Source organism: Oncorhynchus gorbuscha, linkage group LG07 (genome assembly GCF_021184085.1).
Source record: "Oncorhynchus gorbuscha isolate QuinsamMale2020 ecotype Even-year linkage group LG07, OgorEven_v1.0, whole genome shotgun sequence".
Classification (NCBI taxonomy): domain Eukaryota; kingdom Metazoa; phylum Chordata; class Actinopteri; order Salmoniformes; family Salmonidae; genus Oncorhynchus; species Oncorhynchus gorbuscha.
The window spans coordinates 17,565,063-17,589,298 of NC_060179.1; the positions used below are offsets into that span (position 1 = coordinate 17,565,063).

Sequence of the window (24,236 nt, forward strand, 5' to 3'; positions counted from 1 at the left end):
TACTGTATGTGCAGGTTGTTCAGTTTTAACACATTATAAACTAGTGCAGGAAATTGAGTATTGTACAACCCTGTTACATGGCTCGGAGGTCAACGGCTGGTGGTATTCAAAAGACAAACAAAGCAATTTATGACAACCAAGCAGTGTGACCCAGAACAATGACAGTCTTACCTTTTCTGTAAAGTATTCTGTGGTACACTTGAGTGTTCAGTTACCGATCTTATCAATATACAAATGTCTAAATTATTTGAGTAGATCTACACCAGATTGTCTAAGTATGTTAAGAGTAGTGTGTGAGGACGTAGGTCTCAGAGCACAAGTGCCCTCGAGGTGCAGCCGGTGGACGTGTAGGTGCTACTCAGGTACTGCCGGGCCTGCTCTGTCATAATCCGCTGGTCCTCCGTCTTCCCATAAACCACTGCTTCCCACTGGTTGTTGACCTGCAGGAGAAGAAGAGAGGACTATTCTCAACGCATTAATCTATCCCCTTCTCACAACCAAGACCTTGATGCTCAATAAAAAAATGTTCACTGAAAAGTTGGCAGGTTTCTTTGACAAGGGACCAGCTGTACCTAATTTACTGTCCAATTTGGACGGACCTTTCCCCTCTCCCTATCATTATATATACATCGCCTGAGGAGAAATAATGTCAAGTTAGTATTTACTTAAATGTTGTTGTTTTTAAAAAGTTGTTTTTCTTCTACATACACCAGATAGGGGCAGTGAAATGTGATGTTTTATAATGAAATGTGCTGCTTTGTTTTTTAAAGGGTAGTTAGGAGTTACACCAAAGAGAGGTGTCTGTGTGTACCTGTCCAGGTGAATCGTGGTGGGAAATTCTGACCGAGGGGGGGTTCTTCCTCTTGCGGGGGCTGGGAAGGTGGCGCCGGGGGCCACAGGACCCCTCCTTCCCAGACGAGGGGTGGCAGGGGCGCTCCTCTCTGTCTCTCTCCGGGAGTGGGGTCATCAATAAGGAGCTGGTTAACAAACTCTCCTCTGGGACCTGGAGGGGAGCAAGGACGGGTAGACATTGATTAGTTGGTTGGTTGACTGATGAATTGATTGATTAGTTGGTTGGTTGACTGATTAGTCTGATTGATTATATCCCAGAACCCACCAGTGCGTTATTGAGCTGGTCCTGGTTAAGACAGTCTTTCCCCCAGGAGTCCAGCACCAGGGACTTACGCACCTTCCTGGCTGGGCCATCCACCTGGGAGGGTCAGGGACAAGGTTGTGGTTAGACTGGATAACAAGTCAAACAGAAGTCATGAAGAGTTTAGTTGTACATGGTTATATGAACACCTACATCATGTTTCCATGTCCTGAAGTCTGGTTGTGGTTCTCTGGTGAAGATGTCTGATCCTATCTCCTGCTTCAGCACCTCCCTGATATCTTCCTCCAGAAAGGCCAGGGGCTGGGGCTGAGATAGACACACACACATAACACACATTAATATGAGCACAGTAACAAAGTACACGCACTCATAACAACACACAGTGAATTATAAATACACACAGCTAGACCAACTTCACACTTACCACCATCTTTAGCGGCCCATGCATCTTCTCCTGGGCGGCCAGGGCGTTCTTAAATGGAGTAGGAGTTCTGGGAGTCGGAACCATTATGGTCTTGTGAATCTTAGGGGTCCTGAAACTGAGTGAGACAAAGAGAGATATTCTTACAACACCTGCCAAAATTATGAGATCAATACATCAAACACACACTGAATGAATCAAATGTGAAAATATGGAGGAACCTGTAACTCGCTTACCCCATGTTCTCTTTCTGGTGTTTGGGCGTGGTCTCTTTCTGGAAGGGTGTGTTGAGGAGATAGTTCTGGCCACAGACCGGGGTGGAGGTCAGAGCAGGGTTGTCCAGGCTCAGATGCTCTCCTCCTGATGTGTTGAAGAACTGGAGGAAGACATGATCACAACAGTTAGAGAGGGGACATAAGAAAGGGGGACTATAAAGAGAAGCTATACTGCCAGAGACAGATGCGTTGCACCATCATGCCCTAGCTTGAGCACATTTCTAGCATCTTGCCTGGGAGAGGGTGAAAGGGCGTGCTTTTGTGGGGGTGTTCTTGGGCGAGTTGATGCTGGGTGACTCTAAGAAGGACGCACGGCTCCTATCAGGGGACTGGTCCACCCTCTCTGTCCTCTTCCTCCTCCCCAGGGACAGCAGGCCTGGTCTGGGCACGTTGTTCGGGGTGTGGACTTTCCGCTGACCCATGGGGGCACAGTGCTTTGTTGAGATGTCGTTGGAGGGGTCAATGGTATACCTCATCCCCTCTGTGGTCCTCCCCTGGGGTACGTAGCTCCCCTGTGTTTGTTTTGGGGGGGTCGTCGGCTCAGACACGTCAAAGCTGGCCGCCTCGCTCCATGTCATAGGGTCCTGTAGAGCCAGACACATCTACAATGGATTTTCAAAACATTCATGCTCTGGGTCTGGTATATATAAACACACACAGCCATATACTGTACACACACATCTACACCGGGCCCTGCTCCACAAGGGGGAAAAAAGAGGGCTTAGCCCCGTCAGTTGAAACTTGTGCCATCTCAGTTTTAGTATTATGTCTCTATATAAAAATTATTGAGTGACAGGTTGGTGAAAAATCTGTATCTCCGCTGCGCTGTGTCAGCACAATGGACAGAACGCTGCGGTGTGTGTAGTGGGGCTATGGAAAGCACCTGGGGAGTTTAGGTTTGACTCCTTCAGGTTTATCGTTGAAGCTGCTTCACTCAACTCTGCCTCACGCCCCACCTCTACAGAGTTTAGTTAGCTTCTTAGCTAGCTGTAAAAACCGTTAGTGTTATTAGCCTTAGCCTATTTAGCAAGCTCTAACCAGGTAGTCAGCCACAAATGATATCAGAAATTGGCTTTTTAATTAATTTTTTTTAAACTTTATTTAACCAGGCAAGTCAGTTAAGAACACATTCTTATTTTCAATGACGGCCTGGGAACAGTGGGTTAACTGCCTGTTCAGGGGCAGAACGACAGATTTGTACCTTGTCAGCTCAGGGGTTTGAACTCGCAACCTTCCGGTTACTAGTCCAACGCTCTAACCACTAGGCTACGCTGCCGCCCCTTTGCCAAAGCACCCAGACAAAGCTAAAGAAGGAGAACGATGAGCAGCAGCATCAAACCACGAGGCCGCCGCCAAGCGGCAAAGCCTACACAGCCTTCTACAAGTGCCGCCAGGATAGCCTATTGGTTTTCATTGTAACCTATTGGTTGTCTTGGTAGCCTATTGGTTGTCGTGGCAGCCTATTGGTTTTCTTGGCAGCCTATTAGTTTTCTTGGTCTTGGTAGTCTATTGGTTTTCTTGGTAGCCTATTGGTTTTCTTGGTAGCCTATTGGTTTTCTTGGTAGCCTATTGTTTTTCTTGGTAGCCTATTGGTTTTATTGGTAGCCTATTGGTTTTCTTGGTAGCCTATTGGTTTTCTTGGTAGCCTATTGGTTTTCTTGGTAGCCTATTGGTTTTATTGGTAGCCTATTGGTTTTCTTGCTAGCCTATTGGTTTTCTTGGTCTTGGTAGTCTATTGGTTTTATTGGTAGCCTATTGGTTTTCTTGGTAGCCTATTGGTTTTATTGGTAGCCTATTGGTTTTCTTGGTAGCCTATTGGTTTTATTGGTAGCCTATTGGTTTTCTTGGTAGCCTATTGGTTTTCTTGGTAGCCTATTGGTTTTATTGGTAGCCTATTGGTTTTATTGGTAGCCTATTGGTTTTCTTGCTAGCCTATTGGTTTTTTTGGTCTTGCTAGCCTATTGGTTTTCTTGGTCTTGCTAGCCTATTGGTTTTCTTGGTCTTGGTAGTCTATTGGTTTTATTGGTAGCCTATTGGTTTTATTGGTAGCCTATTGGTTTTCTTGCTAGCCTATTGGTTTTCTTGGTAGCCTATTAGTTTTTGTGGTTGTAAAAGGAACTGTACTGTATTGGAAACATGTTTATGGTAGGCTGGCATTGCTTACGTGGGTGGAATTTGATCCACAGAAGTATATTGTGCCATATCACAATGTGTTTCTGAACTCATGAGCGCCATGATTTTCCATGTTTGAAGTGGCCCTATTGGTTAATGTATTTGGTGAGACAGCTGTGCATATGGCTGCATCTCACTGTAGGAGGCTGTGCATATGGCTGCATCTCACTGTAGGAGGCTGTGTTTTGGTTATTTGGGTCTCCATTTGCCTTTACTGTGCTTCTTTACATATATTTTATATATGAATGCATCCGCTCAGTGTTTGAGATCAATTGACACCCTTTACCATGGAGTGTTAGGATTTATTTTTAACTACAAAACCCTTACGCACCACTACACTTTATATACCAGGGTTGGCTGGTCTTCTCTAGTCACTCGTGGGCTTTATACTTTTATTTATAAAGCTATTTGATACAGCACAGCGGAGATTCAGATTTTGTGCTAACCTGTCACTCAATCATTTTTATAGACACAAAACTATTTATATATATACTTTATACTTTATATATACTTTGTTTACTGTGATATAAGCAGAATTCAATATAATTCCAATGAAAGAACCCGCCAAAATAGTCATCTTATCCTGGCTCTGATCCGCCCCCTAGTCACCTTATCCTGGCTCTGGGTCTGATCCGCCCCCTAGTCACCTTATCCTGGCTCTGATCCGCCCCCTAGTCATCTTATCCTGGCTCTGATCCGCCCCCTAGTCATCTTATCCTGGCTCTGATCCGCCCCCTAGTCACCTTATCCTGGCTCTGGGTGTGATCTGCCCCCTAGTCACCTGATCCTGGCTCTGGGTCTGATCTGCCCCCTAGTCACCTTATCCTGGCTCTGGGTCTGATCTGCCCCCTAGTCACCTTATCCTGGCTCTGGGTCTGATCTGCCCCCTAGTCATCTTATCCTGGCTCTGGGTCTGATCTGCCCCCTAATCACCTTATCCTGGCTCTGATCTGCCCCCTAATCACCTTATCCTGGCTCTGATCTGCCCTCTAGTCATCTTATCCTGGCTCTGGGTCTGATCTGCCCCCTAGTCACCTGATCCTGGCTCTGGGTCTGATCTGCCCCCTAGTCACCTTATCCTGGCTCTGGGTCTGATCTGCCCCCTAGTCACCTTATCCTGGCTCAGGGTCTGATCCGCCCCCTAGTCACCTTATCCTGGCTCTGGGTCTGATCTGCCCCCTAGTCACCTTATCCTGGCTCTGGGTCTGATCTGCCCCCTAGTCACCTTATCCTGGCTCTGGGTCTGATCCGCCCCCTAGTCACCTGATCCTGGCTCTGAGTCTGATCTGCCACCTAGTCACCTTATCCTGGCTCTGGGTCTGATCCGCCCCCTAGTCATCTTATCCTGGCTCTGGGTCTGATCTGCCCCCTAGTCACCTTATCCTGGCTCTGGGTCTGATCCGCCCCCTAGTCACCTGATCCTGGCTCTGAGTCTGATCTGCCACCTAGTCACCTTATCCTGGCTCTGGGTCTGATCCGCCCCCTAGTCACTTTATCCTGGCTCTGGGTCTGATCCGCCCCCTAGTCACCTGATCCTGGCTCTGGGTCTGATCTGCCCCCTAGTCACCTTATCCTGGCTCTGGGTCTGATCCGCCCCCTAGTCATCTTATCCTGGCTCTGGGTCTGATCCGCCCCCTAGTCACCTTATCTTGGCTCTGGGTCTGATCCGCCCCCTAGTCATCTTATCCTGGCTCTGGGTCTGATCCGCCCCCTATTCATCTTATCCTGGCTCTGGGTCTGATCCGCCCCCTAGTCACCTTATCCTGGCTCTGGGTCTGATCCGCCCCCTAGTCACCTTATCTTGGCACCGGGTCTGATCTAGACACTCACCGAGTCGATGAGCTCCATGGTCTCTGCGAACTCGGGGATGGTCTGCAGGGTGGAGAGCACAGAACTAGCCTCCACAGCCAGGAACTTACTGGGGGAGACATGGCGCTGAACCTGGTGCTGGCCCTCCTCTGCCAGCCTCCAGCCCCCCTCAGCCTGCTCCAATGGTGGCCCTTGGCCTTCCTCTGCCCCCCTCCAGACCCCCTCAGCCTGCTCCACTGGTGGCCCTTGGCCTTCCTCTGCCCCCCTCCAGCCTCCCTCAGCCTGCTCCACTGGTGGACCTTGGCCTTCCTCTGCCCCCCTCCAGCCTCCCTCACTCTGATCCTCCAGACTGCTGCTGCTGGTGGTCATGGTGTCATCTGACACACTGTCTGCCCAGCTGGAGTAATGCTCCACACTCTGAGAGAGAAGAGACTGCGGTTAGGGTGCTGCTGATGCTGGGGTTGGACACCAACCAGGTCAGTATGGCTGACTGGATTCGGAAAACTCCCAATGAAAGAAGTTATGACGATTCAAGGAAGTTCAATCAAGTTTAGACGACAAGGCAATGTAACGAAATTCATACCCAAAAGTGTCCCAACACCCAAACTTGTTCCCTCAGTCTAAAACGTCATTGAACCTCATTGAGAAGTCAGTGGTAGGCATGTGTTTTAACACACCAAGATATTTTATCATTTAAAATCTAAACCACTGACATCATCATAATAGTTTGTTCTGCAACGCAGGTTAAAATGAGATAAATGGATGGAGTGAATAAAAGAATGAAGAAAGGCAACGAGGGGGGGGGGGTTCTGCTATGGAAGCCACAGTGGTATTCAGGTGTCCTGTGTGAATCTAAGTGTGCGTTCTCTAATTCTCTCCTTCTCTCTTTCTTTCTCTCTCTCGGAGGACCTGAGCCCTAGGACCATGCCCCAGGACTACCTGACATGATGACTCCTTGCTGTCCCCAGTCCACCTGGCCATGCTGCTGCTCCAGTTTCAACTGGCCTGGGCCCTAGGACCATGTCCCAGGACTACCTGACATGAGGACTCCTTGCTGTCCCCAGTCCACCTGGCCATGCTCCTGCTCCAGTTTCAACTGACCTGAGCCCTAGGACCGTGCCCCAGGACTACCTGACATGATGGCTCCTTGCTGTCCCCAGTCCACCTGACTGTGCTGCTGCTCCAGTTAACTGTTCTGCCTTATTATTATTTGACCATGCTGGTCATTTATGAACATTTGAACATATTGGTCATGTTCTGTTATAATCTCTACCCGGCACAGCCAGAAGAGGACTGGCCACCCCACATAGCCCGGTTCCTCTCTAGGTTTCTTCCTAGGTTTTGGCCTTTCTAGGGAGTTTTTCCTAGCCACCGTGCTTTTACACCTGCATTGTTTGCTGTTTGGGGTTTTAGGCTGGGTTTCTGTACAGCACTTTGAGATATCAGCTGATGTACGAAGGGCTATATAAATAAATTTGATTTGATTTGGTGTGGTGAAAGAAGGGAAAAGGTTTAAAAAGAAGAAGAAAAAGGAGGAAACACATGTTTGGTTCCAAACCGCTGGCTGAAGTGACACCGTGCACTACTGCTGTGAGGAGCAGATAGGAGGCTGGAGGAAGTGACACCGTGCACTACTGCTGTGAGGAGCAGATAGGAGGCTGGAGGAAGTGACACCGTGCACTACTGCTGTGAGGAGCAGATAGGAGGCTGGAGGAAGTGACACCGTGCACTACTGCTGTGAGGAGCAGATAGGAGGCTGGAGGAAGTGACACCGTGCACTACTGCTGTGAGGAGCAGATAGGAGGCTGGATGAAGTGCGAGGAGGTTAATGGTGGCGGCCGCATGGCGAGATGGCAGGAAGCACTGAAAATGGAGATGGGAGGGGTAGAACTACGAAGCGTAACGGGAGTGTGGGGAGAGGGGTGAGATGGGTAGGCTACTATGACATCACTACAGCATAACTACAAGCTCAAGTGGACTAGGCTACATCATCACACACATACACACTGAGAGTGTGTCTTACACATGGGCCTCGGCACTGGGCCTGTCTCCGGACCTCGGTCTCTGCTGACATAAGCAGCAGCTCAAGCTCCTTAATTCTCTGCTCTTTGTCTGGATCATCATGGCAGGACGGCTGGAGTAAACACACACGGGAAGGAGAGGAGGAGTGGACGGAGGGAGTGAAGAAAAGGTCGGCAGGGAAAGAAGGAAGGAGAGAACAAATTTACTCACAAATTACTCATATCAGACTCAGGCTTACTCTGATTAACACCAAACCAAGACACAGAGAAGAAACAGAAATTCAGGCAGGTCATTTAGTGGTTTGATTCAGAGGGTGATTAATACAAAGTAGACTGAAGTTAGTACGGTGGAAAGATACAAAAAAGAGATGGTAAAGTGGACAGGATTGGAAGACACTTCTACTGATTTAGCTCCGTGCTTCAGTCCAAACCTTGAGCTTTTGAGTCAAACAACATACCGGACTCTTGGCCAGCTGTAAAGGACAGGTCACTCACCAATAAGTAGCTGGAGGAGTCTGGGAGGCTGTCCATCAGCTGGCCACAGTGAGGGCTATAGAGGTAACCCCCAAGCTACAACACACAGGAACATTAAACACGGATCCTTTCAATATGCCAATAAACCTTGTTTGAATGAAACGGAACAGAAATGTCTGAGAGGCCTCTCACCTGAGTTGGTCCAGCTATGCCCAGAGGGCTGTGCCCACCATGGGGGGTGTCTAGTTGGGGGACACAGGGTCTGTGGTGGCGTCGCTTCAACCCCCCATGCTCTGAGCTGAATCCCCTGCAGCCCTCCTGGAGGTAGCCCTCGTGCTCCACTTTCCTCCTCATGGTGGAGTTCCAGTGATTCTTGATGGAGTTGTCTGTCCTATAAGGGAGGTTGTTAAATTTTTAAAATTTATTTTACCAGGTAAGTTGACTGAGAACACATTCTCATTTGCAGCAACGACCTGGGGAATAGTTACAGGGGAGAGGAGGGGTATGAATGAGCCAATTGTAAACTGGGGATTATTAGGTGACCGTGATGGTTTGAGGGCCAGATTGGGAATTTAGCCAGGACACCAGGGTTAACACCCCTACTCTTACGATAAGTGCCATGGGATCTTTAATGACCTCAGAGAGTCAGGACACCTGTTTAACGTCCCATCCGAAAGACAGCACACTACACAGGGCAGTGTCAATATTGGGATATTAATATCAATATGGTCAATATTGGCAGTGGGATATTTTTTTTTAGACCAGAGTAAAGAGTGCCTCCTACTGGCCCTCCAACACCACTTCCAGCAGCATCTGGTCTCCCATCCAGGAACTGACCAGGACCAACCCTGCTTCAGAAGCAAGCCAGCAGTGGTATGCAGGGTGGTATGCTGCTGGCATACATTAAATACTAAATATTTTAGATCTGTCCAAAAACCTAACAAAACCTACGCTTTTGCCCTTAGCCTTACACCTTTGGTAATGGGACCAGATACTACTATACTAGGTGTAGAAAATATGAAGGAAAGCTGACCAGGAGAAGAAGGGAAGCCACTTTTACTCTATTGAGATGTAACACCCACTTTTACTCTATTGAGATGTAAACACCCACATTTACTCTATTGAGATATAACCACCCACATTTACTCTATTGAGATATAACCACCCACATTTACTCTATTGAGATATAACCACCCACGTTTACTCTATTGAGATGTAACCACCCACGTTTACTCTATTGAGATGTAACCACGCATGTTTACTATTTTGAGATGTAACCACCCACATTTACTATTTTGAGATGTACCCACCCACATTTACTCTATTGAGATGTAACCACCCATGTTTACTCTATTGAGATGTACCCACCCACGTTTACTATTTTGAGATGTACCCACCCAGATTTACCCTATTGAGATGTAACCACCCACTTTTACTCTATTGAGATGCAACCACCCACTTTTACTATTTTGAGATGAAACTACCCACTATTACTATTTTGAGATGCAACCACCCACTTTTACTATTTTGAGATGCAACCACCCACTTTTACTCTATTGAGATGCAACCACCCACTTTTACTCTATTGAGATGTAACCACCCACTTTTACTCGATTGAGATGTAACCACCCACCTTTACTCTATTGAGATGCAACCACCCACTTTTACTCTATTGAGATGCAACCACCCACTTTTACTCTATTGAGATGTAACCACCCACTAACTCAGGGAAAGAGATGTACGGTATATCATTCCGTTACCTTCCAGGCAACAGCTTGGAGATCTCGGCCCAGCGGTTGCCCAGGCGTTTGTGGGCCTGGTAGATGATGCTGTCCTCTTCCTGGGTCCAGGAGGACTTCTTCACCTCAGGGTTCAGATGGTTGTGCCAGCGCTCACGGCACTGCTTCCCGATCCGCCCCTGCAGGTGCTTGGCAATCACAGACCAGCGCTTGGGGCCATATTTATGAACCAGGTCAATCACCTATACACACAGGAGCAAAGAAGACAGGGACTTCTTACAATGCAATCCTCTGGACTTAAAAAATATGCATACTGCAGGGGTAGGCAACTTTCGGGGTGCCCGAAACATAATTCAAATAATTTGTACACTGCAAATTGACCACAACTAAGCCCAAAAAGTGATTGTATTTGAAAATAACAATAATTTCATACCTTAATAACATTGAGACATGATCACGTCTCTTTTTTTGTGTGTGGGAATACTTGGGAACATACAGGGAGGTGTGGGGGAATTGGAAATGGAAGGAATGCCTGTTCCCGACCCATTGCATACTTTATAGTATCTATTACTGGAGGGAATCACGCCGCCTGTTCCCGACCCCTGGCATACTGTATAGTATCTATTACTGCACGGAATCACACCGCCTGTTCCCGACCCCTGGCATACTGTATAGTATCTATTACGGAGGGAATCACGCAGCCTGTTCCCGACACCTAGCATACTGTATAGTATCTGTTTCACGGAATCAACCCCTGGCATACTGTATAGTATCTATTACTGGAGAGAATCATGCTGCCTGTTCCCGACCCATTGCATACGGTATAGTATCTATTACTGGAGGGAATCACGCCGCCTGTTCCCGACCCCTGGCATACTGTATAGTATCTTTTACTGGAGAGAATCATGCTGCCTGTTCCCGACCCATTGCATACTGTATAGTATCTATTACTGGAGGGAATCACGCCGCCTGTTCCCGACCCCTGGCATACTGTATAGTATCTATTACTGCAGAGAATCACGCAGCCTGTTCCCAACACCTAGCATACTGTATAGTATCTATTACTGGAAGGAATCATACCGCCTGTTCCCGACCCCTGGCATACTGTATAGTATCTATTACTGGAGGGAATCACCCCGCCTGTTCCCGACCCCTGGAATACTGTATAGTATCTATTACTGGAGGGAATCCCCCCGCCTGTTCCGACCCCTGGCATACTGTATAGTATCTATTACTGGTTCCCGACCCCTGGCATACTGAATCTATTACTGGAGGGAATCCCGCTGCCTGTTCCGACCCCTGGCATACTGTATAGTATCTATTACTGGAAGGAATCATGCTGCCTGTTCCCGACCCCTGGCATACTGTATAGTATCTATTACTGGAAGGAATCATGCCGCCTGTTCCCGACCCCTGGCATACTGTATAGTATCTATTACTGGAAGGAATCATGCCGCCTGTTCCCGACCCCTGGCATACTGTATAGTATCTATTACTGGAAGGAATCATGCCGCCTGTTCCCGACCCCTGGCATACTGTATAGTATCTATTACTGGAGGGAATCCCGCTGCCTGTTCCGACCCCTGGCATACTGTATAGTATCTATTACTGGAGGGAATCCCCCCGCCTGTTCCCGACCCCTGGCATACTGTATAGTATCTATTACTGGAGGGAATCCCGCTGCCTGTTCCGACCCCTGGCATACTGTATAGTATCTATTACTGGAGGGAATCCCCCCGCCTGTTCCGACCCCTGGCATACTGTATAGTATCTATTACTGGAGGGAATCCCCCCGCCTGTTCCGACCCCTGGCATACTGTATAGTATCTATTACTGGAGGGATAAATGCCATTACCGCACAAACAGAGGTGCCACATCGTCATTGGCAACACTAGAGAATGTCAAGAATGCAGCTGAAGAAGTAGAACTAGTTGCCACAACACTTCTGTCATGGAGCCAAACATGTCTTGTCATCTCTTAGCAGGCCTACACTACCCAGTGCTATTATCTTCCTGAATATCTTACTTCTAGCATGTCACTAAGGGCAAGCCAGAGCAATACTATCACTGGCGTGTTGTGATATGAGGCCTAGATGTTGGAGGAACAAAATATCAATCTTGACATTCCAGTAGGCGAGGCATCATGTAGTTCTATTTAAGGAATGTATTGTTCACCTTCCAACTATGTGAGATATGACCCTAAAGCCTGGCTGAGGAGGGGCTCAGGACCAGGGAAACTTGGAGAGCTTTGGTTGTTCTAAAGCATGAGGTAGTGAGTCGTATGCACAGCCAATGAAAACTACTGCAGGGTCTATGGGCTACAAACAGGGATAGAGAGTGGGAGAGGAACATGTGTACTGTATGTTCCTTTCAATGTTTCAGATTACAAAAAGGGCTGTGATGTTCATCCTGCAGCTTGTTTGTATTGTGTTATCAAGGAGCCGCTCCAATAAAATTCAGAACAATACATGTTCTCGCTAGCTCTTTATCTACTTCTTTTTCCACCCCAGGTTGGGGTAACTCCCATCTCCACTTACCTTCTGATCCTCCTCTTTTGTCCAGGGTCCTTTCACCAGCTCTGGGTTGAGCACCTTCTGCCAGCGGTGCTGACACTGGCCATCTGTCCTCCCCTGTGACAGACACAACGCAGAGCACAACACCTCATTAACACACAAACCCACCTGCAGCTGTCCCTCCCTGAGTTATCATATACACATACACACACTTGCTAATAACCCCACCTCACACAACACCTGTGAGTACTACAAATAACCCCACCTTACACAACACCTGTGAGTACTACCTTACAAACATAACCCTAATAACCTTACACAACACCTGTGAGTACCACTAATAACCCCACCTCACACAACACCACTAATAACCCGTGGCCTCCCGGGTGGCGCAGTGATTAAGGGCGCTGCACTGCACAACGTCCCCAGGCTCTATCGTAACCGGCCGCGACCGGGAGGTCCGTGGGGAAACGCACAATTGGCCTAGCGTCGTCCGGGTTAGGGAGGGCTTGGTCGGTAGGGATGTCCTTGTCTCATCGCGCACCAGCGACTCCTGTGGCGGGCCGGGCGCAGTGCGCGCTAACCAAGGTTGCCAGGTGCACGGTGTACCCTCCGACACATTGGTGCGGCTGGCTTCCGGGTTGGATGCGCACTGTGTGAAGAAGCAGTACGGCTGTTTGGGTTGTGTATCGGAGGACGCATGACTTTCAACCTTCGTCTCTCCCGAGCCTGTACAGGAGTTGTAGCGATGAGACAAGATAGTAGCTACTACAACAATTGGATACCACAAAATTGGGGAGAAAAAAAGGAGTAAAATACCAACAACAAAAAAACAATAACCCCACCTCACACAACACCTGTGAGTACCACTAATAACCCCACCTCACACAACACCTGTGAGTACCACTAATAACCTCACACAACACCTGTGAGTACCACTAATAACCCCACCTCACACAACACCTGTGAGTACCACTAATAACCCCACCTCACACAACACCTGTGAGTACCACTAATAACCTCACACAACACCTGTGAGTACCACTAATAACCCCACCTCACACAACACCTGTGAGTACCACTAATAACCCCACCTCACACAAAACCTGTGAGTACCACTAATAACCCCACCTCACACAACACCTGTGAGTACCACTAATAACCTGTGAGTACCACTAATAACCCCACCTCACACAACACCTGTGAGTACCACTAATAACCCCACCTCACACAACACCTGTGAGTACCACTAATAACCCCACCTCACACAACACCTGTGAGTACCACTAATAACCCCACCTCACACAACACCGGTGAGTACCACTAATAACCCCACCTCACACAACACCTGTGAGTACCACAACACCTGTGAGTACCAATAACCCCACCTCACACAACACCGGTGAGTACCACTAATAACCCCACCTCACACAACATCGGTGAGAGTCACTTGTCTTATCCAGATAATAAAATGTTATTCATCACAAGCTTCCTGTGTGGACTAACAGTGAAATGCTTCATTGTGGGCCCCTCCCAACAGCAAGCGTACAGCATGCAGAGTGAAAGAAAAGGAATACCTAGGATAGGATAAGTATTCCCTCTCACCCCCCCTTTAAGATTTAGATGCACTATTGTAAAGTGACTGTTCCACTGGATGTCATAAGGTGAATGCACCAATTTGTAAGTCGCTCTGGATAAGAGCATCTGCTAAATGACTTAAATGTAAATGTAAATGTAAAATAGAGAAATAATAGAAAAGTAAATCACGTAATAATAAAAGTAATAATAGATACATAATGAGTAATGATAACTTGGCAATATACAAGAGGTACCAGTACTGAGTCAATGTGCAGGGGTACGAGGTAATTGAGGTAAATACGTACATATACTAGGAATAAAGTGACAGATGGTTAAACAGTAGCAGCAGCATATGTGATGAGTCAAAAATGTTTGCGCAAAAGGTCCATGCAGATAGTCCGGGTAGCTATTTGGTTAACTATTTAACTAACTATTTAGCCGTCTTTGCATAGGTACCGCTTGCTGTGCGGTAGCAGAGAAAACAGTCTATGTTTTGTCAGCTTGGAGTCTTTGACCATTTTTAGGGCCTTCCTCTGATACTGCCTGGTATAGAGGTTCTGGATGGCAGGGAGCTCAGCCCAAGTGATGTACTGGGCCGTACACACTACACTCTGTAGCGCCTTGTGATCGGATGCCAGTAAGTTGCCATAGCAAGCGGTGATGCAGCCAGTCAAGATGCTCTCAATGATGCAACTGTAGAACATTTTGAGGATCTGAGGGCCCATGCCAAATCTTTTCAGCCTCCTGAGAGGAAAGAGGCGTTGTCATGTCTTCTTCACGACTGTGTTGGTGTGTTTGGACCATGATAGGTCCTTAGTGATGTGGACCTGGTCCACTACAGCCCCGTCGATGTGAATGGGGGCGTGCTCGGCCCTTCGTTTCCTGTAGTCCACGATCAGCTCCTTTGTCTTGCTGACGTTGAGGGAGAGGTTGTTGTCCTGGCACCACACTGCCAGGTCTCTGATCTCCTCCCGATAGGCTGTCTCATCGTCGTCAGTGATCAGGCGTACCACCGTAGTTTTGTCAGCAAACTTATGATGGTGTTGGATTTGTGCGCGACCACACAGTTGTAGGTGAACAGGGAGTACAGGAAGGGACTAAGCATGTACCCCTAAGGGGCCCCCGTGTTAAGGGTCAGTGTGGAGGATGTGTTGTTGCCTACCCTCACCACTTGGCGGCGGCACATCAGGAAGTCCAGGATCCAGTTGCAGAGGGAGGCGTTCAGTCTTAGGGTCCTTAGCTTAGTGATCAGCTTGGAGGGCACTATGGTGTTGAACGCTGAGCTGTAGACAATGAACAGCATTCTCACATAGATGTTCCTTTTGTCCAGGTGGGAAAGGGCAGTGTGGAGTGATAAAGATATTGCGTCATCCAGGAAGTCTGGGATGATGGTGTTGATGTGCGCCATGACCAGCCTCTCAAAGCATTTCATGGCTACAGATGTGAGTGCTAAAGGGAAATAGTAATTTAGACAGGGACTATGGTCGTCTGCTTGAAACATGTAGGTACTACAGACTGGGTCAGGGAGAGGTTGAAAACGTCAGTGAAGACACTTGCCAGCTGGTCTGCACATGCTCTGAGTATGCGTCTTGGTAATCCATCTTGCCCTGCGGGCTTGTGAATGTTAACCTGTTTGAAGGTCTTACTCACATCGGCCACGGAGAGCATGGTCACACAGCCGTCCGGAACAGCTGGTGCTCTCATGCATGTTTCAGTGCTCCTTGCCTTGAAGTGAGCATAGAAGGCATTTAGCTCATCAGGTAGGCTTGTGTCACTGGGCAGCTTGCGGCTGAGTTTCCCTTTGTTATCCATGATAGTTTGCAAGCCCTGCCACAGCTGATGAGCGTGAGAGCTGGTGTAGTAGGATTCGATCTTAGTCCTGTATTGACGCTCTGCCTGTTTGATGGTTCAATCAGAGGCTGTAGTGGGATTTCTTATAAACGGCCGGGTTAGTGCCCCACTCCTTCAAAGCGGCAGCTATAGCCTTTAGCTCAGTGCGGATGTTGCCTGTAATCCATGGCTTCTGGTTGGGATATGCACGTACAGTCACTGTAGGGTCGACGTCGTCGATGCACTTATTAATGAAACCGGTAACTGATATGGTAAACTCCTCAATACCACCAGATGAATCCCAGAAAATATTCCAATCTGTGATAGCGAAACAGTCCTGCAGCTTAACACACAATTCATCGGACCACTTCCGTATTGAGCGGGTCACAGGTACTTACTGTTTGAGGAGTTTTTGCTTGTAAGCGGGAATCAGGAGGATAGAGTTATGGTCAGATTTGCCAAATGGAGGGCGAGAGAGAGAGGTATGTGTGTGGAGTAAAGGTCCATTTTTTTCACCTCTAGTTGCACAGGTGATGTTGGTAGAAATGAGGTAAAACAGATGACAGTTTTCCTGCATTTCCCCCCATTGCTATAACATATCATCAATACACGTATATAGACATGATTTTTGTTAGTGTGTTACGATGCTTATTACAGAAAGCTTTGTATTTTAACACCATGTTCTAACAGTGTGTAATGATTAAGGGGAAAAATGTTTTACTTACTTGAAAATGATTAGCTACTAATTTCCAGGAGTCTGCTCCATGCTGCTCCACTAACTTCTTCAGCCTCTCGTCCTGCAGCGAGAAGGGGGGTGGAGGGGGGGTCAGAGAGAGAGACAGTCAGGAGCCAACCTTCCTGAGACACTCCCTTCATCCTCAGTGCTTCCATAAGGTAAACGCCCTTTACACTTTTTTTTAGCAGGGGACACAATAGGGCTTCCTACATATCATGCCATAGAAAAGCAGCAGATTGCTGCAGACAATACATTTATAAACAAGCAGACTGTTGGACCACAGCACACTTTCATGCACATGCTATTCTCAATCCATTTGAACACTAAAACAATGCAAGACAGGTCCAATAAATAATGGTTCAACAGTGAGCGCAATAAAATAACTAGCACACTTGACCAAACTGGCCCGCTCATATGCCTTATAGAATTAGCCCACCTCATCGCGAGACCATTTGCCTTTGCACAGTATCTTCTTGTCTTTGCTCTTGTCCTTACTCTCAGGATCTGTGGAGTGTAGATCTTCATCCTCAGACTCACTGAAAAGGAGAGATGGAGAGGTAGAGGAAAAAGAGAGAGAGAGAGATACTCTTTATTTATTGCTCTCTTTACATTTCATTATAGTCCATCACTAATCAACACAGCCACTTAAGTAAAACAAGAGCATTGACATAATCATGACACAATTTTACAGGGTGGACTCCGAACTAGTGACATCAATAAAACATAAAAAGACACAAGCAGGAACAATACATCATTCATGCACCAACTGAGTCACATACAGCGCCAACCCACTGATAGCCAATTACAAATAACCGTCCAATTTCAAACGGAATCAGAAGTCAATGGATCGAGCAGGCAGTCATTCATGGTGAAGCAGGATTGGCAGTAGTCTCAGTCTCAGTACGTGGCGTGCAGAGACGGAAACAGAGTTGAGACTCATATTAAACAGAACATTCCTGACCATAATTAGAGTAGCCTAGCCGTCCCTTGTTCCCTGCTAGATGAGGCATTATGATGCCAACCCTGACTGTGGCAGACTGCCTCTATACCTAGGTGGTAAAAGGGTAAAAGCTAGTCTTATTGGGTATAGTGAAACAACTGTTGCCTTTTTGGGGGAAAATTCACCTTCACACAACTGTCCCTTTTTGCCTCGAATGTTGATTTTAGGAAAATAGGGCCAACTTAAACACCTATAACTCACAATCTATAAGATTTAATCAAGACAGCAAAAAGCTGTAATAGTGGACACAGCTTTCCCTTCTCCAATGTGAAACTCTGCCACCAGAGAAAGTAGTTGTGCACACTTAGCTCTGTCCATAGAAATGTCTTGTTGCTGGGCAACACTTCCTTCATGGCGTCACGTTGTGCCAGGGGTAGAACATCTAATAAACAGACAGGGAGGAGGGTTGAGGACAGTGGTTACCCAGAGTAATCACAGAGCAAGTTCACACTGACACTGTTCCAACGGCTGAGACGCACCAGAACCAGAGCTATGTAATTAATCTACACCACAGCTGTCAACAGAGACATACTGAGCTATTGGTCTCATTGCATTCCAGATATTGTCAAATAAGAGTCTGAAGTTAGATACTATCACAGCACAGTAACATAATATGGGCCTACATGCAATTGACTGATTCCAAGGCCAGCCACAGCCCCATACAATCCCAGAGACTGAAGGACAGGGGCTGCATTCAGAAGAGCACAATGTGGTGTGAACGTTTAGATATACAGTACCAGTCAAAAGTTTGGACACACCCACTCATTCAGGGGGTTTTCTTCATTTTTTACTATTTTCTACATGGTAGAATAATAGTAAAGATATCAAAACTACGAAATAACACATATGGAATCATGTAGTAACCGAAAGGGCGGCAGAGTAGCCTAGTGGTTAGAGTGGTGGACTAGTAACCGAGCTGTCGTTCTGCCCCTGAACAGGCAGTTAACCCACTGTTCCTAGGCCGTCATTGAAAACAGGAATTTGTTCTTAACTGACTTGCCTAGTTAAATAAAGAAAAAATAAAGTGTTAAACAAATCAAACAATATTTGAGATTCATCAAAGTAGCCACCCTTTGCCTTGATGGCAGCTTTGCACACTCTTTGCATTCTCTCAACCAGCTTCACCTGGAATGTTTTTGCAACAGTCTTGAAGGAGCCCTCGAGGGGTGTTGGGTCATTGTCCTGTTGAAAAACAAATGATAGTCCCACTAAATGCAAACCAGATGGGATGGCATATCGCTGCATAACGCTGTGGTAGCCATGCTGGTTAAGTGTGCCTTGAATTCTAAATAAATCACTGACAGTGTCACCAGCAAAGCACCTCCTCCTCCATAATTCACGGTGGGAACCACACATGCTGAGAACATCCGTTCACCTACTCTGCGTTTCACAAAGACATGAAGAACCAAAAATCTCAAATTTGGACTCATCAGACCAAAGGACAGATTTACACTGGTCTAATGTCCATTGCTCGTGTTTCTTGGCCTAAGCAAGTCTCTACTTCTTATTGGTCCTTTACTAGTGGTTTCTTTGCAGCAATTCGACCATGAACAGTTGATGTTGAGATGTGTCTGTTACTTGAGCTCTATGAAGCATTTATTTGGGCTGCAATTTGAGGCTGGTAACTCTAATGAACGTATCCTCTGCAGCAGAGGTCTTCCTTCCCTGTGGCGGTCCTCATAAGAGCCAGTTTCATCATTGCGCTTGATGGTTTTTGCAACTACACTTGAAGAAACTTTCAAAATTCTTGAAATGTTCCGCATTGACTGACCTTCATGTCTTAAAGTAATGATGGACTCTCGTTTTTCTTTGCTTATTTGAGCTGTTCTTGCCATAATATGGACTTGGGCTATCTTCTGTATACTCCCTTACCTTGTCACAACACAAGTGACTGGCTCAAACGCATTAAGGAGGAAAGAAATTCCACAAATTAACTTTAAACAAGACACACCTATTAATTGAAATGCATTCCAGGTGACTACCTCATGAATCTGGTTGAGAAAATGCCAAGTGTGCAAAGCTGTCATCACAACACAGGGTGGCTATTTTGAAGAATCTTAAATATAAAATATATTTTGATTTGTTTAACACTTTTTTTGGTTACTACATGATTCCATATGTTATTTCATAGTTATGTTGGCTTCACTATTATTCTACAATGTAGAAAATAGTAAAAAATAAAGAAAAACCCTTGAGTGGGTGTGTCCAAACTTTTGACTGGTACTGTAAATATATTTTGTAGGATTAACATGCATCTCGTACATGTAAAATAAGGAATTTAATCTCTGTTCATTGCATTTTTTTCACATTCAGCCTGATGCCATCCTCCTGGTTTCGATGAAATGTTGGGTGGATTTACAGCAGTCTTTCTCCCCTCTCTAAAGAAGGTCAAAGTTCCTAAATATGGCTCTGTTGTTTTTGTCTCTGAAATGCACACTCACATGCGCCACCAGCACAGCAGATGCACACACACACACACACACACAAACACATTCAAACACCCTAACATGTACACATGCTGTACACATTCGAACACACACACTGTGGTGAGGAAAACAAGGCCTCCCACAGGTTTCCAGTACTGGCCTGTGATGAAAGAGCTTCTTCAGTGGTGACTGGGACATGCCAATTGAATTTCAGCATAATTCCCTCACTACAGGAAAGAGAGAGGTGGAAGTGGGTCTGAGCCCAGGGTGTGTGCTCCCACATAAACAGGCTCTTTGTAATATCTAGGTGTGTGGCATAAAGGTGTGTGTGTGTGTGTGTGTGTGTGTGTGTGTGTGTGTGTGTGTGTGTGTGTGTGTGTGTGTGTGTGTGTGTGTGTGTGTGTGTGTGTGTGTGTGTGTGTGTGTGTGGCGCGGGCTGCAAGGAGGCAGGCCCGGGGTGTGGCTAAACTAATAGGTCAGACCTAACGGTCCAGGCTGAATTAAACAGGAGTTTCCAAATCGACTCAGGGGGATTGGTATGATTTCTTATATAAGAACTTGGCCAAGGTGTCTGAGCCAGTACTGTGCCGAGTCTTATGTTCTCTCAAACAACTTCTTCATAGACTACTAAAGTCATCTTAATCTATGTGTAATACCTATGTAATTTGTGTACAATTTTGGCGAATGCACAAAAATATATTTTCTAAATCAAGCGTGTCATAGTCTTCATATGCTTTTTCAATGCCTCATTTATTATGTGAATAAAATATCAAACTGAAATAATGGCCTTTGTAGACTGTGTTCCCACAGGTTTCTTCAATTCAAACTTGAACATCCATGTGAAATGTAAAGCAGAGGGAGAGGTAGAAAGGACCATCCTCCACCACCCTGGCCCTCCCCTATCACCACCAGATGAGGCACACTGAGGGGGTAGGGTCTAGGAGGGGTAGAGGGTGGAGGGATACACACACGCCACTGAGTTGTTCGTTCTGATGGAAATTACGTCATTGTCGTGTTTGTGTGTTTTTATGGGCAGTTAGCAGGCTCCAATCAGCCTATAAATCAATAGTTAATTCAGCCATCCAGGGCGGCAGGTAGCCTAGTGGTTAGAGCGTTGGACTAGTAACCAAAAGGTTGCAAGATCAAATCCCCAATCTGTCATTCTGCCCCTGAACAAGGCAGTTAATCCACTGTTCCTAGGCCATCATTGAAAATAAGAACTTGTTCTTAACTGACTTGCCTAGTAAATTCTTTAAGAATCAGGCTCAAATTCACAAATACTAATAACACACAGCTGTGTCATTCTAGCCTTACCTCAGAGGGAAAATATCTCCATAAATTAATACATCCGTGCTCTGATTATCCTATATACATTATTTTTCATATATATAATTAACAAACTAAATCTGATTTGATTTGTGAAAACAATAGACATCTTTTAGATGCCTAGCCTACAGTAGTAACATTCTCTGTTTACCATTTTATGGGACTATCTGTTATAGGGGATTTTCCAAACATGTACCCACACAATGTGGCAGAATGGTGCACAAAACAATCACAATCCTATGTTGGACTATGTTTTTTTCTAAATCAATACATCTATTTTATTTCCCTTGAACAATAATGTCCATACTAAAACAACAGAGGGCTGGGCCATCTAATATATTTTTTCTGTAGCCTTAGATGAAAATAGCAAGTGCTCTATCTGTTCAATAGTCTTACTCGTGCTACGTCTCACGGTAATGGCTAGAAGGGATCCAAATGTTGTCAAATTAACGTCACATTTGACTTTTCGTAGCAGATTAGGAGAATTTACGCAGCAATTCAGCAGGTTAGGACAATTAACGTATCCGGTTAGGATAAATAGGTGAAGGTTAGGGAAAGAGCTAGGGTTAGCTAAAATTCCCCCCAAAAACTAACTTTTGAGGTTTTACGAAAGTTGGATCTCTTCTAGCCAAGACCACATCTCAGACTGTCAGCCATGTTTTCTGTTCGAGGGAAAGATGGCAATGAATGGGTGTTGAATTGAGCAACAAAATACAATATAGACCAAACAAGTTACATAACCCACCGAACAACTCAAATCAAGGTTTTTTTATTTGTTTTATCAAAGTTAGCATGACCAAAAGGGACATAGCCTAGCCTACTACAAAATAAGCATCTCAAACAGCTGTGCTGGTTCACAAGCTCGCGACATGCTTTGGTTATTCACTGAAGAGTGCCACATGCACTTTTATGACTGTTCTATTCCCATACATTTTGCACAAACATCCAGCTAAATAAAGTATTGATGGTATTGATTAAACTATTTTAATTAACCTTTAGAATCCTAACTAGGCTGTAATTTGCTGTAGCCTACTGTATTTCAATATCTAACACGTTATGTGACCGTGAGCAGGTGCTCGTGATGTGTCAACGATCAACGTGACATCTGGCTCAATATAATGCCATGCCTGAGCAATGGGTTTCACTATGAATTGCATCTTTACTATAGCTATTTTGTTGCAACATTTTTGTATCATATCTGAAAACCATTCAAATGTAGCTAGAACGCAGCCAAATGAACTACAGATTTAGCAGCAATGTGTCACCTACCTGCGCGACTTTATGTTGGCCATAATGACAGCTGATCAAAGCTTTTCAAATAAGAAATCCTCTATTTGTAGTTGGTCTAAAATCCATATAAAAGCGAATTAGATTATCTCCATGGACAGTTATCCATACAGTCCGATGTCTGTCATCTTCCAGTTTATTTTCAGACAGTAGCCTAAAATACAGTGCCACACTTTCGCTGGTTAGCTAGCGGTTCACTTTCATGTCAAACTCTTTCTTGTTGTAGGAATTGTGTGCAATCGTAAATAAAAACGCATCTCCTTATATTTTGCATGTCACCGCGATGCATGCAATGTCAATATCCGATCGAATAGGATGTGAACATATATAGCTAGCTAACCTGCCTTGTAGGCTACACACTGTTCTCCCTCCCACTGTACTTCTATTTTGTTATTTTCGCATTCAGATTTTGTCGATCCCGCCGAATCTCGCGCCCAGCCTCCTTCTAGAAGGGTGTTTGAATCTGCGCAGGCGGCCTCGCACCTGATTGGTTAGAATCAGGGGAGCGCTCCAAAAGAGCCTTTCGCTTTGAGCGCAAATAAACATTGTGACAATTAATACGACAGTATTGTGGTGATAAAAACCTATATTTTTTTATTTATCTGTCTATTCTACAATCATCATACAAACCTGTTGTAAAAATATAGACGATTATGAAGGTAAAAGATAAGTATTTATAACATGTTTTTTTTACAATAACAACAATATTCAAGTTATGTTCAATGCAGAACAAAACATTAGGCCTACTGTAGTAATAATTAACAGGCTGGCAGACAGTGTGCCCTTCTGCATGCATAACAACAGCCGTGGAATGACAGCTCTATTTCAAATGGTGTCCTGCTGCCCCCTTGTGTACAAATAATTTGTGACATACATTACATGATCTGAACAACTGTAGGCCTACATGTACTGTATTATGGATCTACACTACCATTCAAACGTTTGGGGTCACTTAGAAATGTCTTTGTTGTTGAAAGAAAAGCACATTTTTGTCCATTAAAATAACATTACATTTGTCAAAAATTCACAGTGTAGACCCTGTTAATGTTGTAAATGACTATTGTAGCTGGAAACGGCTACAGAAGATTTGTTATGGAATATCTACATAGGCAAACAGAGGCCCATTATCAGCAACCTTCACTCCTGTGTTCCAATGGCACGTTGTGTTAGCTAATCCAAGTTTATCATTTTAAATGGCTAATTGATCATTAGAAAACCCTTTTGCAATTATGCTAGCACAGCTGAAAACTGTTGTGTAGCAATAAAACTGGTCTTCTTTAGACTAGTTGAGTATCTGGAGCATCTGCATTTGCGGGTTCGATTGCAGGCTCAAAATGTCCAGAAACAAAGACCTTTCTTCTGACTCGTCAGTCTATTCTTGTTCTGAGAAATGAAGGCTATACCATGCGAGAAATTGCCAAGAAACTGAAGATCTCGTACAACGCTGTGTACTACTCCCTTCACAGAACAGCACAAACTGTCTCTAACCAGAATAGAAAGAGGATTGGGAGGCCCC

The 24,236-nt window shown here is 45.6% G+C and overlaps 1 protein-coding gene across 3 annotated transcripts; it reads right to left on the reverse strand.

Moving 5' to 3' along the window:
• Nucleotides 1-289: 289 nt before the first annotated feature.
• Nucleotides 290-23,120, reverse strand: LOC124039567 (myb-related protein A-like). 3 transcript variants are annotated; one of them, XM_046355675.1, is made up of 16 exons: nt 22,703-23,120; nt 17,118-17,217; nt 16,671-16,742; nt 12,562-12,654; nt 10,047-10,267; nt 8,479-8,677; nt 8,308-8,382; nt 7,815-7,925; nt 5,813-6,208; nt 2,044-2,394; nt 1,772-1,911; nt 1,539-1,653; nt 1,307-1,420; nt 1,118-1,210; nt 812-1,003; nt 290-440 (listed from the first exon to the last, which is right to left on the reverse strand). In XM_046355675.1, exons 1-16 carry the CDS (start codon nt 22,723-22,725, stop codon nt 309-311), a joined length of 2,427 nt encoding a protein of 808 aa, XP_046211631.1. In that variant the 5' UTR covers nt 22,726-23,120; the 3' UTR covers nt 290-308. The 3 variants fall into 3 exon arrangements, with proteins under 3 accessions (XP_046211631.1, XP_046211630.1, XP_046211632.1); XM_046355674.1 differs by having other exon boundaries at nt 2,044-2,412; XM_046355676.1 differs by lacking the exon at nt 7,815-7,925 and having other exon boundaries at nt 2,044-2,412.
• Nucleotides 23,121-24,236: the final 1,116 nt, after the last annotated feature.

Excerpts from the sequence above, each read along its gene's own strand:
- LOC124039567 (XM_046355674.1), bottom strand. The coding sequence starts at position 22,725 with ATGGCCAACATAAAGTCGCGCAG. Across the intron at positions 16,743-17,117 it reads GCAAATGGTCTCGCGATGAG|GACGAGAGGCTGAAGAAGTT; the intron begins GTGGGCTAATTC and ends TTCTCGCTGCAG. Across the intron at positions 1,004-1,117 it reads ACCAGCTCAATAACGCACTG|GTCCCAGAGGAGAGTTTGTT; the intron begins GTGGGTTCTGGG and ends GCTCCCCTCCAG.